The sequence below is a fragment of the Parasteatoda tepidariorum genome, chromosome 4 (genome assembly GCF_043381705.1).
Source record: "Parasteatoda tepidariorum isolate YZ-2023 chromosome 4, CAS_Ptep_4.0, whole genome shotgun sequence".
NCBI classification, from domain to species: domain Eukaryota; kingdom Metazoa; phylum Arthropoda; class Arachnida; order Araneae; family Theridiidae; genus Parasteatoda; species Parasteatoda tepidariorum.
This window is the reverse complement of record NC_092207.1, coordinates 75,952,060-75,970,022: the sequence shown is the minus strand read 5'-3', so window position 1 is coordinate 75,970,022 and position 17,963 is coordinate 75,952,060. Positions and strand designations below refer to the sequence as shown.

General features: G+C 29.5%; 1 protein-coding gene across 1 annotated transcript in view; it reads right to left on the bottom strand.

Moving 5' to 3' along the window:
• Positions 1-17,599, bottom strand: part of LOC107449066 (nose resistant to fluoxetine protein 6) — a 40,911-nt gene extending 23,312 nt beyond the window's left edge. The window contains exons 1-4 of the mRNA XM_043048594.2: positions 17,360-17,599; positions 14,284-14,655; positions 3,920-4,167; positions 1,188-1,302 (exon numbers count right to left, since the gene is read on the bottom strand). Coding sequence (XP_042904528.2) covers positions 1,188-1,302; positions 3,920-4,167; positions 14,284-14,584 — 664 coding nt within the window. The 5' untranslated portion in view covers positions 14,585-14,655; positions 17,360-17,599. The remainder of the gene's footprint in view (positions 1-1,187; positions 1,303-3,919; positions 4,168-14,283; positions 14,656-17,359) is intronic.
• Between the last annotated feature and the right edge of the window lie 364 nt (positions 17,600-17,963).

Below are 17,963 nucleotides of genomic sequence, written 5' to 3'. Positions count from 1 at the left end.
TGTTTTTTTTTCTTCATGTGCCTGATTTGATGTAAACTTTGCCAATATTTTTTTTAATGACGGGAACTTGGGTCTATTTCCCACTGGCCTCAGAAGGGCCAGAATTGTTACTCTCTTATCGTTACCCAGTGGGCACCTGCGGTTAAGCCACGGTGGTGGATCAGGAGATAGAGCGTTCCCCTCCCAATGAGGTGACCCGGGTTCGATCCCAGCGATGGCTGGTTGATACGAATCTGCATCCAGATTGCACCAACCACAGTGCTGACGTAAAATATCCTCAGTGGTAGACAGATCATGGGTTAGAGTCCCTTTGCCGCCAGGCTAACCGTGGGAGGTTCTCGTGGTCTTCCTCTACATGTAAAGCAAATGCGGCTTAGTTCCATCAAAAAAGTCCTCCATGAAGGCAAATGTCTCCCAATGCTTGAATCCAGGAGTTCCCTTGTCTTCTGGATTGGGTTCAAAATTAAAAAACTACGGAGTTAAACATTAGTAGTCGTAAGCCCAAAATTGGGTCGGCTGTTCAACGACCGGTATAAAATAAAATAAAAGCTGAAATATTTGCACCGTTCATTAATTTGTTGTTATTTGCTAATCTGTATTGCGCTTTCACTATGAATGGTGATTAAATTAAAAAATATTTTTTATAGTTTTTTTCAGTTAGAAAATGGCATCTGTTAATGAACTTAGTAATCGTAACCAATGATGAGACTAAGATTCTTTTTTGTAAGAGTACTCTATTCTAGAAGAAAATCTTTTCATGACAAATTCTGTTTCACGTGTCATAGTGGGGACCAGAATTTATAATGACAGCCACCACTGGGATTCGAACGCGAGACTACTCATTGAGAGGCGAGTGCTTAATTCCTATAATAAAGAAATAAAAAAAAACTTAAAAAATAAATTTTACCATTTAAACTCATTCATTTGGGAAGACAGATGAAGAGAAGATGAAGTTTGAAGGAGAATATTACATCCCTATCAATAAAATTGTTAGGTAGGTCAATGTCGATCGTGAATTTTAGTACCATTAAGAAGTACTAAATAAACATTTTTTTAAAATAATATCTATACCGTATATAATGCTTATACTATTTAATACTTACGCCCATAACTTTGGTAACTTTTTGTGTTGCATTCAATATTATTGATGATGTGTAAAAAATAAATACAAATGGTTGGAAAGTTACCTAATCCTAAAATTTCTTCCAGATCTGCAGAAGAACAAGTTGAAGGAAAACATATTCCAATCCGAAATCTAAAAAGATTCGCTGCAAAATTTGCTGCCGGAAATTCACTGATAATCTGAAAAATATGAATGTTTATATTGTTTCGTTCTAGTTTTTATAGCCAAGCTCTAAGCATTTAATAAACAAATTATCCTAAATATCCGTTTAAACGTTTTGCTCTTTCATAAAATTTCCAAAAATGCAAAGGTCTTTAAAAAATTATCCTGTAAAATTAGGTGCTAATATAAGAAGTTTTCGCAAAATTTAAACTGTTGAATATGCATGCGACTTTCTTTAAATTTAATATGCTTTTTTCATATTTATGTTGGTTTTAAAAGCAGTTTAGATATTTGATTTTATAAGGGTATTCCAGGAAAAGCAAAATATATGGTGTACGAAAATATTTTTTATTTCTTTAATATAAGCATAACGATTAATATTATTAAAATAATTACAAAATAATAAAAATTGTAAAATCTACGTTTTTCATCCTAAGTAGTTCAAAAAAAAAAACTATTTCATTTTTGTTAGACCTGAAACTGAAATTCGAAATACGGGGTGGAGGAGTTTCTGCACGGAGGAAAAAAACTCTGTTTAAACTACCGTACTCTATATTAATGACATTTCTGGTACAAAACAAAATTATTCTAGTAACAAAAATCAAAATATACGGTATTCAAACCACTCGTTTAGTAATTTTTCCGATTTTATGGTAATGGTTTTTTCCGGAAATTCTGGTTTCTCGTTACCACACATTTAGTAAAAAATACGCAATTGAAAAGTAAATTTTACCTAATAAATGTTTTTTCAGGCCATGCTAAGGTATCATGACAAAATTATCAAAATGTACCCAATCTATCAAATTTTATCTCACATTTTAAAATTATATTTTTCTAGCTAATTATACCAAAATCCTTACCAAAGCGTTTCAGTAGAAATTACTGAACTTTTTGTTGGTCGCATAGAGCCAAAAACATAGTCAATTTTTATCATATTCTGATAGTTTCGACGATATATTTTTTTTCTAGTGCTGTTGCAACGGAAGTGATGCATTTAAGTTTCTCGTTTAAAAATCTGACAAAGGCAAAACTATTTTTTCTTTCTAAAATCTGCATTCAAGATATGGTTTTCCACATTTTCCCTTTCTTTAATAGTTTTTAACTGCTTGATTGTGTTAGAAAGTAGTCAAATTTTCGATTGGCAATAAATTTTATAATATTGATATTTATAAATTTTCTCGATAAACTTTTTTGTTAAATTTTAATTTCTTTTCATTTTTTTAAAAATATTTTTTGATGGTAAGTTTCCTTTGGCAATAAAATGACGAAACTTTTGTTTAAATCGGTCAAGAAATGATTAAAACTCACATTATCCTCCGTCAAAGAGTTTGCATCAGAACACTAGCACAGATCTCCAGATCATATGTCAGAATTTTGGCTTGTTAAAAATGGGTCAGAATTTCGATTGACGATACTGTTTGATGATAAAATGATGATAACTTACATTGTAAAGCGGTGATGACATAAAAATGTATAAGTAAAAAATAATTGAGTTGCTGAGTGCAAAATTTTGGCAATTGAATAAACAATAAATTTAAAAAAAAATAGTTTATTTCATAAATTTAAAAAATTTAAACCACGAAATTTAATAGAAAAGGATTAAAAGTATTAAAATTTTAAAAGCGGACTCAATTCAAAGAGAACAGCGTTCATGTGGATGCTTTAAAAATTCTGATAAAAAAATGAGTCCTAAATTATAGACTATAAATATGTCTCAGCAAGTTTTTTTCTTAAATCAAAGCGTTATTTCTTTCTTTTTTAAAAAACAAAAACATAATGCTGACTTGTTATTTTTTCCTCAAAGTTTAGTTATTATACTTCTACCGAAATTATACTAAATACATATTACTACCAAAATTATACTAAATACTTACAACTAATACTAAGATTTTGCTAAAGAGCATCTTTGTAACTGCTTCCTTTATTTCTTAGAGGAAAAAATTATAATTCGCTTTGTTCGATATTTTACTTACATTCATTGACTAATATCCTCCATTTAACCATTAAACCATGTGACATCTCCAAGAAAGAATTAATACTTAAGAAAGAGTGGAGATATTTTTAATATGTGCAAGTTTTTAGTAAATTGTTGACTAAAATATTGAAAGTATAAATTAAAATTTGAGAATCAACATTTCGAATCAAATCAATTTAACATTTCGAATCAAATTACATCTGCTTTTTTTCCAAAAAAAAAAAATAAATAAATAAATTTTTAAATGATTAAAGAGCACTTAGTGCCGATTGCTTGAAATTTTTTTCCCTAACACCTTTAACGTAAAATGAACCGCATATAAATTATTTGTTTTAATTATCATATATTTATTAAGTTTTTAAAGTGTATTCTTAAAATGTTTAATGAAAAATAATAGTTTTGATATTATTTCTTCTCTAATATATTTGCATATATTACTGGTAATTTTGTTTTACATAAACATTACCTAACTTTTAACCTCATGATTGACCTGAATGACTTGATCTCGAAAATACATTCAATCTCATATTTATTCCATGGAAATCCCTATCTGATAACAAGAATTGTTTTTTGAATTAAAATATAAGAGTTCGGTATTAAATGTAATTTGATTTTTTTACATCCACTTAGATAATAAATAAAATAAAATAAACTCCTACCGTTCCTAGTTTTCCGAAATCTGTTATATTAGCTTTTCCATCAGATATATCTGTCATTGCCCGGAGTAACTGTGGAGGAAAATCTGCCTCGATGGTGCAGTACTGCCCATAATAAGATACGTCATTGTCTGCCATAGCCGTATCTCCCTTCTTATTTGCTCGAACACTCAAACACTCGTCATAATCACCCATGATAGAAAATGTTCCTTTCATTAATCCAAATGGTGGTTTAGCCATAGCATCAATCACTGTAAATTAGTAATAATAATATTAATACATAATTAATAATTATATAATACTGTAATTTATGTACGTGATGTTTCGTAATGATTACCCATATGAGTATTTTTAGAATACTTGTCGGAAATGAACTTAAAAAACGAACATAAAGTCTCGAATTAATATACAGGGTGTTCCGAAATTCTCTTTACAACTTAAAAAATAAACAAGATATTTATATTCTGTCTTTTGCATGTATTACTGCAACTAATAAAGTTTTGTTTAGTACACTTCAACATGCGCATTATTGGTGGCCTTAAGCACTTCCAGTCTGTAATCAATTTCAAGTCAGGTGATGTAAAGATAATTTTGGATTACCCTGTATAAAGGAGAAAAACAAAACAGAAACGCTATTGAATCATTGCTAAGGAAGGCGGGGCTGAAAATATAAAAACCTGTTTGATTGCAAGAGTAAACAGAAAAGAATTGAAGGGGATTAATATAAACAGTTTTAAATTGGTTTTGATGTTTTTTTTTTTATCTTGCTTTCCTCTATGGTGATTCAACACATTTTGGAACTATTTATGTTGTTTTCTCGCGTTTCGCAGTCCAATTTGCCACTTCTTAGTGTAAACTTTTCCTACTTATTTTATTAATGATAAAATAATCTTTCAAAAATTTGCTAACTATTATAATGTACTTTTTAAAATGGGCATAATAATTTAATCTTTGAAGTATTGTGAATCAATTGATATATTTTTCAGCAATTATAATATTTCCCTTATTATAGTTTATATGCTTCCCTATTTTAGCAGCCAACTCACTAAACGTAAGTTCCTGTAATTCGTATATATTGAAGGCATATACATTGTAAAGAATACGTCGTAGCGTGCAATTTCAATATTATTAAGTTTTTTTTAAAAAAATATATGACACTTAGTCAGATTAATAATTTGTCTACTTTATTTCGGAACAATTCAAAAATATTATAAACATAATTTTTTTTAATGAACATAAGAAAAATTATTTTAAAACGCGCCTGAAAGTTAAATAACTTTATAGTACAAATAAAAAATTTATTTTGAATTTGAACCAGTCCTCGCTCCACGAAATAAACAAACAAAATAAAACCTGTCTTCACTAGCTTTGTTTCCAACAATAGGATTTTTAACACCCCTTTTAAACTAATTAATAACTAATTTGATTTTATCATCATCACAGAAGAAACATTCAAAATCCTATTCGTATCATTGTAGTTTTAATTTTAAAAAAAAATTGAATTAAATTAGTCTAAATTTGCATTATATAAGAGAAAGTTTACTATTATTTAATGTAACAAATAGTTTTTGGAGATTATTTATTTATTTATAGAAGTATTCTAGTCCCCTGTTTTCTCCAACCCGGTAATTTAAAACCAATACATTAAAATAATGAGGAAGGAGCTATGTTTTTAATGAAATATTTGTTATTATAACATTAAATTAGTTATTAAATTTACAGACTATCACTGCAACTGTCTCTCTATTTTTTTCGATGTTTCTTTTCTCCCTATGTGTGTCCTCCATATGGTTCTTTGTATTTTTTGCTGTAGTTGTCTCATCAAATTAATACTGTAATGACCTTTCTACCCTGAGAAACGCAGGATTTTAAAATCAAGCAGCATAAGTAATTTTTAATTTAATATATTGAAAACTTATAATAAATTAAGCTAGGTGATTAGATAAAAGAAAAAAAGTAACGAATATAACTTTGATCATGCTTCTTTAAATTGCTTTAGGCTTCAAGCACCCTCCATGTTATGGCTGAGGCACTGTATAATATTTTCGTGATATTTCGACTCAGTCTAGCATATAGCCTATACCCTTTTGTGCTTCCAGATTCAGTCCGATGGACAAGGTCGGTCCCAGTTTTAACCGACAACGCCAGTTCACAGAAATTATAAACGTGAGGCGAAATTTGTTTAAATAACTTAAAACAATAGCTAAACATGGTGTTATTATGTTGAACTTGCTAAAAATAAATCTTCAAGCAGTTCGATACTTGCAAAAGACGTCATCGTAGGTGAATTCAAAAGCCAATTAGGTTCGACACACACGTATGACGTCGCTTACCGGTCACCATTTAAATTAGAGCCCCTGAATTAGACAGGCCGACTTATCATTTATTTTTGGAGCAAAGAGCTAACATAAGCACATAACATTACAAACTAACAAACAATTCGCGATCGAAACGAACTATAGGGAGCGTTGTTGTATGAGACTAATACCTNAACATAACGTTAACTTGCGAACTTGTTCGCTCCAATATTGCTTGATAGGTCAGCCCTCATAGTATAGGAGCCTTAATTTAAATCTGATTTAAATCACATAGTTAGGCGTAATCACCTAAGTCATAATCACGAGTTGCAAGTACGCAATTGGAAACTAACAAAATACTTTCTTTTATCTTGATTTAAATTTTATCTATTTCTGTAAAAAAACTATTTGAAATCGAAATCATTTTATTTTATTGGGCATGAAAATTGTCCAAAATGATAAAATTTATCGTTGCTGTGCAAAGAACAGGGAGAGAAAATGAATTCACTTTTGATGAAAAAGGTTAAATATTTCCTAAATACAACGTCATTTGCTATGTAAAAATGTTTGATACATTTTTATTATTTGAATGTTCCAAAGAAAAAAAAATTATATATGATTGCTAACGGTTACGATTCATCGATTGATAGGCATTTCCTGATGTATTTGCTTGAACTCTGATCTGTGGCTTTTTTAAAAAAAAAATGGAAGGTACGATGAAAGACTTGTCAAATCACTTCAAACTAAAAGCGGAATATAATTATTAGCTTTCGATTAATTTGGTGATTAATTCCGAATCTGAAGCACAAAAAAAATTTAACTGAAAAAGACAATAATGTGATTTTTCCTTTAATTATTTTAATTATCTGTTCTGCTTGTCTATAAAGATCTACTGCTAAAAGAAAGGGAAAAAATAGTAAATTAATCTTATCTTGTCATATTATTTAGCAGCTGGTAAAAGTGTAGGGAAATATTCCCGAGATGAAAAAATAACAATTGAGTTTTCATTTATTTCTTAGATGAAAACTGTTTTTAGCTACACTGTCAGAAAGTTTTAGTTTATCTAAACATAACACCAAAATGGTGTAATACGTCATACATTACTTTTGGTAAAAAATTATTACGGATTAAATTAAGCTAGTATACACCGAAGAGCCATTACATTATGACCACCCTCCATCTATAACAATGGGCTCGCCCAGGTTTTCATGGTTTCTCGCCCAAAATGAATATTTTCATGGGGCACATTAGGACCCATAATCCTCATAGAACAATCCCTGATGTCTGTAAGCTACTTGAACATAGTTGCAGACCAGGTTCACCCATTCTTGGCAACAGTTTCTCCTGCGGGAGATGGTGTTTACCAACAGGATAATGCACCATGTCATAAGGGTCGAATCGTCGAGGAACATTCCAGTGACTTTCAAGTCATGTCTTAGCCCCCAAATTCACCTGACCTTAATCCAATAGAGCATTTGTGGTTCTACTTGGAAAACCAAATTCGTGCTGCCACACTACCCCCTCGCAATGTGAGGGAATTGCAGGAATAGTTAGTGAGCGCTTGGTACCAGATACCTCAGACAACCTGTCAGCACCTTGTAGAATCAATGTCACGGCGGGTGCTAGCAGTTTTGAGGGCTAAAGGTGGTCCTACATGTTATTAACAGGGTGGTCAAAATGTAATGGCTCTTCGGTGTATACCGGTCACTTTGGATGGATCATCGGTAAAATCCATTTATACCATAAAATATTACACCGTGCTTTTTTTAGTAATATTTATTTAATTAGAATAATTCAGTGATTTTACGGTACTTATTGCTGTGAAAATCATGGTATATCAGATTTTTTGTTCCGTAATATGTTCCAGTAAAAATGGATTTTACGGTAAAAGTATCAACATCCTGGGTGTCGGTGCTTTTTATCATAAATTTGGTCTGGAATTAACAGTGAACTTAGTATAAAGTAGCCGCCACCAGTTGATCTATTTAGTAATATTAAAATTTATAATTACTCTACGATATGATGCACATAAAAGTTAATAAATTTATTTTTCATAACACAATATAAAGCTAGAATCAGAAATTTAGGATGCCACAGTACAATAATTCTTAAAATAAAATTAGTTTGTTAATCAAGCATGCACACAGGCTTAAAAACCCGAAGTGGATAGAAGTTAAATGTTAAAAAGTATTTGGTACAATTGACTGATTTATGTAAATATTATGAGAATATCACCTTTATAATAAACATTCAAGCGTTTAAAAACAATAATTCTGGTTTTGCTGAATCATCGTGAGAGACGAAATAAAACTTTAATCTTCTCGTGGGCGAATTATGAAGAAAAAATATCGATCGTCTGACGACTTCAATCTGATCGTCTGACGCCAAAATTTGCGAAAATACTTCATAAAAGGAGCAAATGCATCGGAACTTGGTGCAAAGTTTCTCATTTATTAAAGTTTGGATTAAACTACACATTTTTTAGTGTGAATAAGCGCTTGATTCGGTATTAACTTGAAATAACACTTGAAACTAACTTGAAATAACTTTTAGGTTCTTTAACACCAAATTCGGATAGGTATTACACCTTAGCTCTTACAGTGTGTAAGTTCAGTTTTTTTTTTTTTTTTTTTTTAATACTACTCTCAAATATAGCTCCGATTAAAAGCTTTTAGAACTTTTTAAAACACGAATAGAATCAATTAAAAAACACTTCCACTTTCATTCTTAGAGGGGCTGAAGGACATCCTTTTTGTGTCGAAAGAAACATTTTTTCCAGACCAAGTTTTTTATAATACTACTCAATAATTATACCTTATTATTTGTTCCAATATTTATCGATTCAAAATATCAAGGAAAGCTGTTTTAAATTTCAAACCAATTTAATACCACAAAAATAAGCTATTTAAATTGCATTAAATTGACCACTTATGGTGGAAATTTTAATTCAGTTTGAAGAAGAGAACAATCAACAAGGAATAAAAATTAATTTCTTCGAAACTCACCAGAACTTTGTAGGGTTTTTCACTTTTTTCTCGTGAGTTTCGTAGATACATTGTTGTTAAATATGCTTAGTAAAGATATTTATTGTATGCCTGTTAATTATTACGCTGGATCAGTTATAAATAAATAAAAATTTGAAATCAGTATCCGTCTTTGATGTGAGGGGGAAATGCTGGATTCTTTCCCGTTTTTGAACTTCTTGAGTCAGCTATTTTTTTCCTTCTTTTTTTGTAAATATATTTATTTTTAATAACAGAAATTAAAGAATATTGTAATACGTGTTCTTGAAAATTATCTAACGTTTTTCTGAAGGTACAAGCCAGAGAGCCAACCAAATGAAGACTGGGTATACTTTCAGCTATCTAAATAAGTAAGGCAGAATGTTTATATGCACGTGTGAATGTACCTTATACAAATTCGCAATTCTGAAACGATCCGCCTCAAATTCGGTGTTTATGTTGCGTCAAAACGTGAAACCCGTTTTTAGAACCGCTTATATCGTTGCTTTGCAATGACGTGTGTGCGTGTGTACGTTTCATTTCGTTGCTCCTAGACGTAGTTACTAATATGAGCAATAATAAATTATATCATCTGCTTTTCCTTATTATATCCTTTACAGCACTATGTGAACTAGTTTTAAAAATTAAAATATTTATAAAATTCGATTTAATTTTCGTAAACTAATATTTTAAATTTTGTAACTAAAATTTGTAACCTTTGTATTTTGTAACCTGCGGAATAGACTTAATCAATAGAAATTTAAGGCGTAGGCGTTACTTACATTTTATAGCTGGCAACTTTAATTTTCTCAGATCGACAAAAATCTTCACAAAGGTTGACATGCAGGATCCAGACAACTTCAAATCGGAATTCCTAATGAAATATGGGNTGTGAGGGGGAAATGCCGGATTCTTTCCCGTTTTTGAACTTCTTGAGTCAGCTATTTTTTTCCTTCTTTTTTTGTAAATATATTTATTTTTAATAAAAGAAATTAAGGAATATTGCAATACGGGTTCTTGAAAATTATCTAACGTTTTTCTGAATGTACAAGCCAGAGTTCATAGAAATAAGGATGTATTAATTGATAGGCTTTTTGTGGAATCATTAGCAAAATTTTTAATTCAAAAACCTAATTTTAAACTACCAGGACTCAAAAACTCTTCCAAATTTCAACCAATTTACTAAAACACTCAACAGCAACCAAATAAAGACTGGGTATACTTTCAGCTATCTAAATAAATAAAGTAGAATGTTTATATGCATGCGTGAATGTATCTTATACAAATTCGCAATTCTGAAACGATCCGCCTCAAATTCGGTGTTTATGTTGCCGTCAAAACGTGAAACCCGTTTTTAGAACCGCTTATATCGCTGCTTTGCAACGACGTGTGTGCGTGTGTACGTTTCATTTCGTTGCTCCTAGACGTAGTTACTAATATGAGCAATAATAAATTATATCATCTGCTTTTCCTTATTATATATCATCGCGATAAGGATAAAATGTATTTTTTTGAGAAATTGTAGCTGTTTATAATCAATTAACTTATAAAATAACTTTGAAATTCTTTATTTTTAACTTTAACGATTTATTATTAGTTATTTCATTGAATAAACTAGGTAAAATACGAAATTTTTTTTATCAGTTATATACTTTAATAGACTTCTAGTTATTTCTTGAAATAGTACCTAGTTATTCTATGAAATAACTGCATTATTTGTTTTTCCTTATTTTTTCCAATACCCACCTGTGTTAACATTTTTCGTCAATTCAGGTATTTACAGGGCAGATTTGTTGGCCTCTCTTTCAGGGGCACCATATTAGGTGTGCCAACGTTGCTCCCACAGTAAGGACAGATGGTACAGAGAAGGAAATAACATCCATGCCTTGCCCGGGATTCGAACCCAGAACCTTTCTGATGCAAGGGCAGTTCCCTAACCCTTACACAGGCCGGTCGGCGTAACTGCATTATATACTTTAACGGAAACATGTGCAAATATATGAAAATATGGTGGATCAAACAGTTGAATTTAAAAGTTCCCTCTGTGCTGCAATTCGCTGGCTGCATCCCAAAGAAAAAGTTTCCCATAGGCATTGATAAATATATTTTGGTATGAGTGATTTGTTAGTTTGCAGTTCTAATTAATCAAAAATTAGATTCATCGCTCGTTTTCAAGAATTATCTATCCTTATTTTCCTGAGTAAGATTACCGCAAGTAAATTTTGACGTTGATAATTTCGCGGCTTATGACGATGACGTCAACGAATTCGTGTTTAAAATGGTATATGAAATCACGTCGTTCTTATATTGATATTTACGGTTTTAAAGCGTGTTTTTATAAATTTAAATAACAAAAAACTAAAAAAAAAAGTAACAAGATAAAATTGAAACTATTAATTAAGTCATGGGAAAATAGCAATGAATTCTGATTATCACATTTTAAGAGATACTTAATGTATAATTAATTTATTGCTTTTGAGGAGTTGAGCTTCCAATGCATATTATAGTAAATGTAGAAGTATGAAATCACACCTGAATTTGCAACGAAAAATAGAAAATTAAGGTTGTGCATTATGTACTCTAAAAGTGTAGTATGTCAAAATTTTGATTAAAAAATCCTAGATATGTTCAAAATAATGATTATTAAGCTTTTTGGGAAATTTATAAAAACTTTTCACCCTCTCTTCCCTATTATATAAATAGGGAAGAGAGGGTGAAAAGTTTTTGTAAATTTACAAAGACAATCGCTTTGTGAAGGCATATAAAAAGAAAAACAAATCTTAAAATAATATTTACAAAGTAATAAAATTTCACCAAACTTTAACATATCGGACTCGTAGTCTTAAAGGAAATTGTTTTGAAATTTAAAAGAAGGAATTCGTGTCTGACTTTATCAGATGTTTTTAAGGAGAAGTCACACTACCGTTCAAACGCGCAACATAATTTATTTTGCTTATTACTTTAAATTTAGATTTAAAAAAACATGCAGAACATTGCAAAAATAAATATTTTAGAGGTCATAATTAACAGTACTATTCATATATTTCTTAAAAAAACAGGTGCTTTTTCTAAACACTGTGGCATTTCCACAAATAAAACAGTTGGTTTGTCAAATAAACAAATTCTTTAGCATTCTTTTAGCATCTTAATTTTTCATACTTAAAGCAGAAGGCCATAGGAAAGGTTATAACTATGACCTTTAAGGATTACGAAGCAGAATGACAATTTTATCTCTCCTTTTTATTTATAAATAGTTTAAAAAAATTTTTTATCAAGCTTAACCTAATTGTACAAGATTAGAATGTTCAAAAAGATTTTAAATATTTACATTTTCGAAACTATGACACATATTGCAATAAGAAATACACGAAGTTGACGAAAAATATGCTAAGTTTTTTTTTTTAAATTTTCAGTTACAAATGTTCGGTGTGTGACTCTTTTGTTACACAACAAACATCTAATATGTAATTAAACTTGTTCCACACCTTGGAAATTTTCACTCTACACTGTAAAAAAATAACTGTGAATTCTACAAGAAAAAACATCATATTTCTTACAGAAAAGAACTGTATAAAGATTTAAAGATAAAAACATTTTTCTGTTTTTAACCGTTACCCGTCTAAATGAAGAACTTCCCGTTATTTTACAGACTTTCTCTGTATATTTGAAAGCTTATAGCTGTTTTTCGCAAAAGAGTTTTTCTCCCTTTCTCACCTAGTTATGAACGAATTAAAACTGTCAATATAGATTCTAGTTTCTGCCATGCAGTTTTGCTTCAAAGATAACGTAATCTTTTTTCAAATCATTTTGCGATTATTTTTTATACCTGCTCTTACGTTTCAGAAATTATTTTATGGACTTAACTATCGTATGAATAAAATTGCGATTCGTCTTCATTGTTGATTGTTGAGTTGATACTCTGCTTGATTTTTATCTGTCTTTAGATATAATTTTTCGGTAAGTTAAATTGTCCGATATTTTTATAAGGAAAAGCCAATATAATATTAAACGTTCTTACACTTAAATACTATTTCGATAAGTAAGACTTTTGAAATAAAGACAGTTTAAGATTTTTAATCATAACCAAACTCACAAGCTGCCGTGGCCCACAGAACAGAGCTCTCTTCTTCCATTGTGGCCACACGGGTTCGAGTCACGGCGTTGACTAATCAGGCAAATTCTGATCTTGGTTCGACCCATCCCCAATGCTGACTTAGTCATTTTATGGAATTTTTTTGTTTGTTAAAGTAACAGATTTTTTGTTAAATTAACAGTACTTACCCACTTGAAAAACAGGTGACCATTTTTAATGACAGAATTTTTCTGCGAAATAAACGGCTTTATACGAGCGCACCAGTCGACATTTTTTACAGACAGATTCAAGTAAATTTAACAGATTTTTTTTACAGTGTAACAATGGTTCCTAATGCTGTAGAAGTGAGTTAATGTGTTTTCATCCTTCAGTGGTTCATAAACAGTGTCTCGGCCGTGCAAGGGACAAGAAACATACTCTTAACCACATAGCCTCCAAGGATATTATTCCATGTAATTTCTTATGATTGGGTTGTATCAAAGGCATTATTAATGAGCCACCGATGCTGAAAACACTAAGAGAACTAACATTCAAATTCCGGATCAAATTACGGTATAAAATACGATACGGTGTACTTTGGGTGCATCATCCGTAAAATCTATTTTTACCGTAATATATTATACCGTAATTTTTACATCAATATTTTTAAATTAGAGTGATTCAGTGATTTTAAAGTAATCAATAAAGTAAAAATTACTGTATTTCAGATATTTTGTTCCATAGCATGTTCCGGTAAAAATGGATTTTACGGAAAAAATGCCCATATCCTGAATGCCCTTTACTCGGTATAAAACTTGGTGTAGTTTTTTTTAAATTTCGTTCATCATTTATAGCACTATGTGAACTAGTTTTAAAAATTAAAATATACACAGAATTCGATTTCATTTTTGTAAACTAATATTTTTAATTTTGTAACCTTTGTGTAACCAGTTTGCGGAATAGACTAAATCAATAGAAATTTAAGGCGTTACTTACATTTTATAGCTGGCAACTTGAATTTCCTCAGATCGACAAAAATCTTGATAAAAGTCGACATACAGGATCCAGATAATTTCAAATCGGAATTCCTAATGAAATATGGGAGAGCCATTTTTGTTATCGAACTGACCATTGCATCAATTTCTTTCTCGATTTGTTTGACAGATTTTGGAGCAGCTGTGGAGTTATCAGGAAATTTTTCTGTCACAGCCGCTGATGTAACAGGATTCATAAGACTTGCTAGAACCCATAATGCTACGAGGAAGGACATCAGGATATATTCTTGAACAAGTGACATTTAGGCGATTCAAATAAAAATAAAAATTCTAATGTAAATTTTGAAAAAGGTGTCCTTATCGATGGTAAGACCTGCAAAATAGAAATAAAACCATTTCAAAATTCACAGGATGTGTATTGCAAAAATAGCTTCATCTAGTAAGAAATTAGTATTTCCTAAACACAGTAAAAATCTATTTGTATTAAGTTAATAGCAAATAACACCATTTCAAAATTCCCAAGATGTATATGGTAAAAATAGATTCACCAAGAAAAACTTTTTCTTCCCTACAAAGTAAAAAATACTTTTCTATTAACTTAATAACAAATAATACCATTTCAAGATTCACAAGACGTATAATATGAAAATAGCTTCACCTAGAAAAAAAAATATTAATCTTCCCTACACAGTAAAAAATCTATTTGTATAATTGATCTATTTGTTAAGTTGAATGTAAATAAAACCATTTCAAAATTCCCAGACGTATAAATAGCATCACTGAGCAAAAAATTAATCTTCCCTTCACAGTAAAAGTTTTTTGTGTATCTTAACGCTAAAAATGGTGGATACTTTACATTAAATGTGGGGTAGTGAAAAACCGCAGATAATTCCATGGTGTTTGGTATAGTGAGTCACCAGACATGTTCCTTTTCACAAACATTTAGAAATGGTGAAAATGACACTGTAAAAAATGCTAGAGTATATTTCCCACCATTTTTGATGTTCAGATAAATTATATACATTTATAAGCACAGAACTGTAGTTATGGGGCAAACAATCACATAAAATTAACAAAATAACAACTGTTTGGAGGAATTAGTGTGAATATACTATCAAAAATGCGTTTGTTTTTTAAACGAAATGTTTTTGAAAAAGAGCGATTAAAACAATTCGATTGTGTATAAAAATATGTGTTGCCAGTCAACTAACAAACAAAGAATGAATAAGTAAATAAATAAAACTATAGGAACGAAAACTCCTGTACTCCTTATTTTCTGACCTGCGACTATTAATATACGCTACTCTCCTAACGCATAAATGACAGCACTATAAAGCTGCTAAACTATCTCCAATGTTCAGTTAAAAAAAAAAGTTTACTATTTGCTATTTGTAAATGGCTAAAAAGCCGTATAGTTTTGTATTCACGATTTCTTAACCATACTAAATGTAAACAATTTTGAAACCGTAAAGGTAAGAAACTTTCTTTACCGTAAACTTTACTGATTATTTTATGGACAGGCTGCTGCCGGTATTTTCACCACAATTTTTGAATGAAAATTCTATCAGTGTAGTTATTGACTAGAAAAATTCAATGAAAAAAAATTCAGAATTTTTAAGTTCTAATATCAAAACTAAATTAATTATTATGAATAAATAGATTCAGTTTAAACAAGGTGAACTACAACATTTAACGGTAATAATGCTACTATACGCAATAATAAATATTTATATCAATGAACAATAACGGGCTTATTAAAATAACCTTATGATTACAAGCTTAATTTTGAAAATTAAATTGTACAAATAATTTATATTAAGCAGATATAGAACTGTCTAAATATCGTTCATTTTTGATTTTTTTTTTTTTGGACTGCTTATAATAAGAAATTATAAAATTGTTTATTTACAATAACATAGCTTAAAAAGAATTAATGTTTCGCGCCTAACTGACATTTAAAATAGTTTTTCGAGAAAAATTAGACTTCGAAAATGAATGAAATAATTAAAATTGAATTACGAAAACAATAATGAAATTATTTTTTACTATTAATTTAAAAACTGGATAAATATTAACGCAATTGTTAAAAAAAATAATTTCTTTTAGCAAGTCGATTAAGTTATTTTTTTCAAAATAATTCAATATTAACGATATGTAATTTAATGAATAACTTACCTATAAAAAAGAGCCGCATGAAAAAAAAATGAAATGGCAATAAAACTTAATAATTTATTATTATTAATGATAGGTAACTATTTTCATAAAATTATTGATTTACATAATCATTTATTTTAAAAAAGTTATTGTTTCTTCTATGGGCAATGCTTAAAAAGAATATAGTTTAGAAATAAAAATTACCTCAATAACAAAAAAAGTTAAAAAATATAAAGTTCTAATAACGAAACTATTTTAATAAATTTAACAAGTGAAATTATGTAACATCAAAAATATATGAAGTGAAAAATATATTATACGAAATAACATCATAACAAAAGTATATCAAGTAAAAATACATTATATAAAAATATATCAAGTGAATTTATAATAAATCAAAAATTTATGACCAGAAAATTTATTATGTCAAAAATGTATGAAATTAAAAATATATAACGCGAAATTATTTTATACTATCAAGTGAAAATATATTACATCAAAAATATATGAATTGATATTATATTACATCAAGAATACATTACAAGAAAGTATATTATACCAAAAACATACTACACGAAAATATACTATATCTAAAATATATCAAATGTCATTTTATTTAATCAAAAATGTTTTAGGCAAAAATATGTTATTCTAAAAATTTCAAAAAAGGAAGTATATCAAATGATAACATAAAGTACATTCTATCAAATATGTATTGCACGAAAATATATTATATCAGAAATATATCAAGTGAAAATATTATATCAAAAATATGTTATATTCAAAATGTAACAAGTAAAATATTTTAAATCAATAAATGCTCAACATTGATTTGAATTTTAAAATTATTCAAATCGATAAATAATCGAGCGAAAATATAAATACAAGCGAAGTTATATTAACGCAAACATTAAAAACAATACCTTTCTTCAATCAGCAATATTTTAAGTACAGATAGTATCCAAATTTAGGAAGGTCTCATGTCGATGAACGCAGCATCAAATTTGCCGCTTGTCCGAAAGTGACCAGCTAAACTCCACCTCCTAATTCATCACTGGACGCTTAAACTTATTCATACTTCCCGAACACTTTGACATCTTATTCTTCTGTTTCTAAAATATGCATTAAACATTAGATACTTTGACTCAATTAAGCGTCCGATGTTTCAAAATGAAATCTTTAATTACGAAAGTGAAAAGACCTCAATGTTCATTGGTTAAATCACAATTATTACAGAAGAGATCACAGAATAAATAGGAGAAAGCTTAAAAATACCGTTTTTCATTCATTTTTTCATTCAAGAAAACGCGAGTGAGTATAATTATTGTATTCTAAAGTAGCCTTGGCCTCTATGCACCAGTGATTTAGAGGAAAAACGGAAGAGTTTGGAATATTAGGATATGTAAAAAGTTCCAAAATTTAATTCTTTTTTCTTTATTGTTCTCGTTTTTACATAATCACGAGTAAGGTAAATTTTAAATATAAAGTATTTCAATTAATATAATACCAGCCAAATACGAGTTGTCA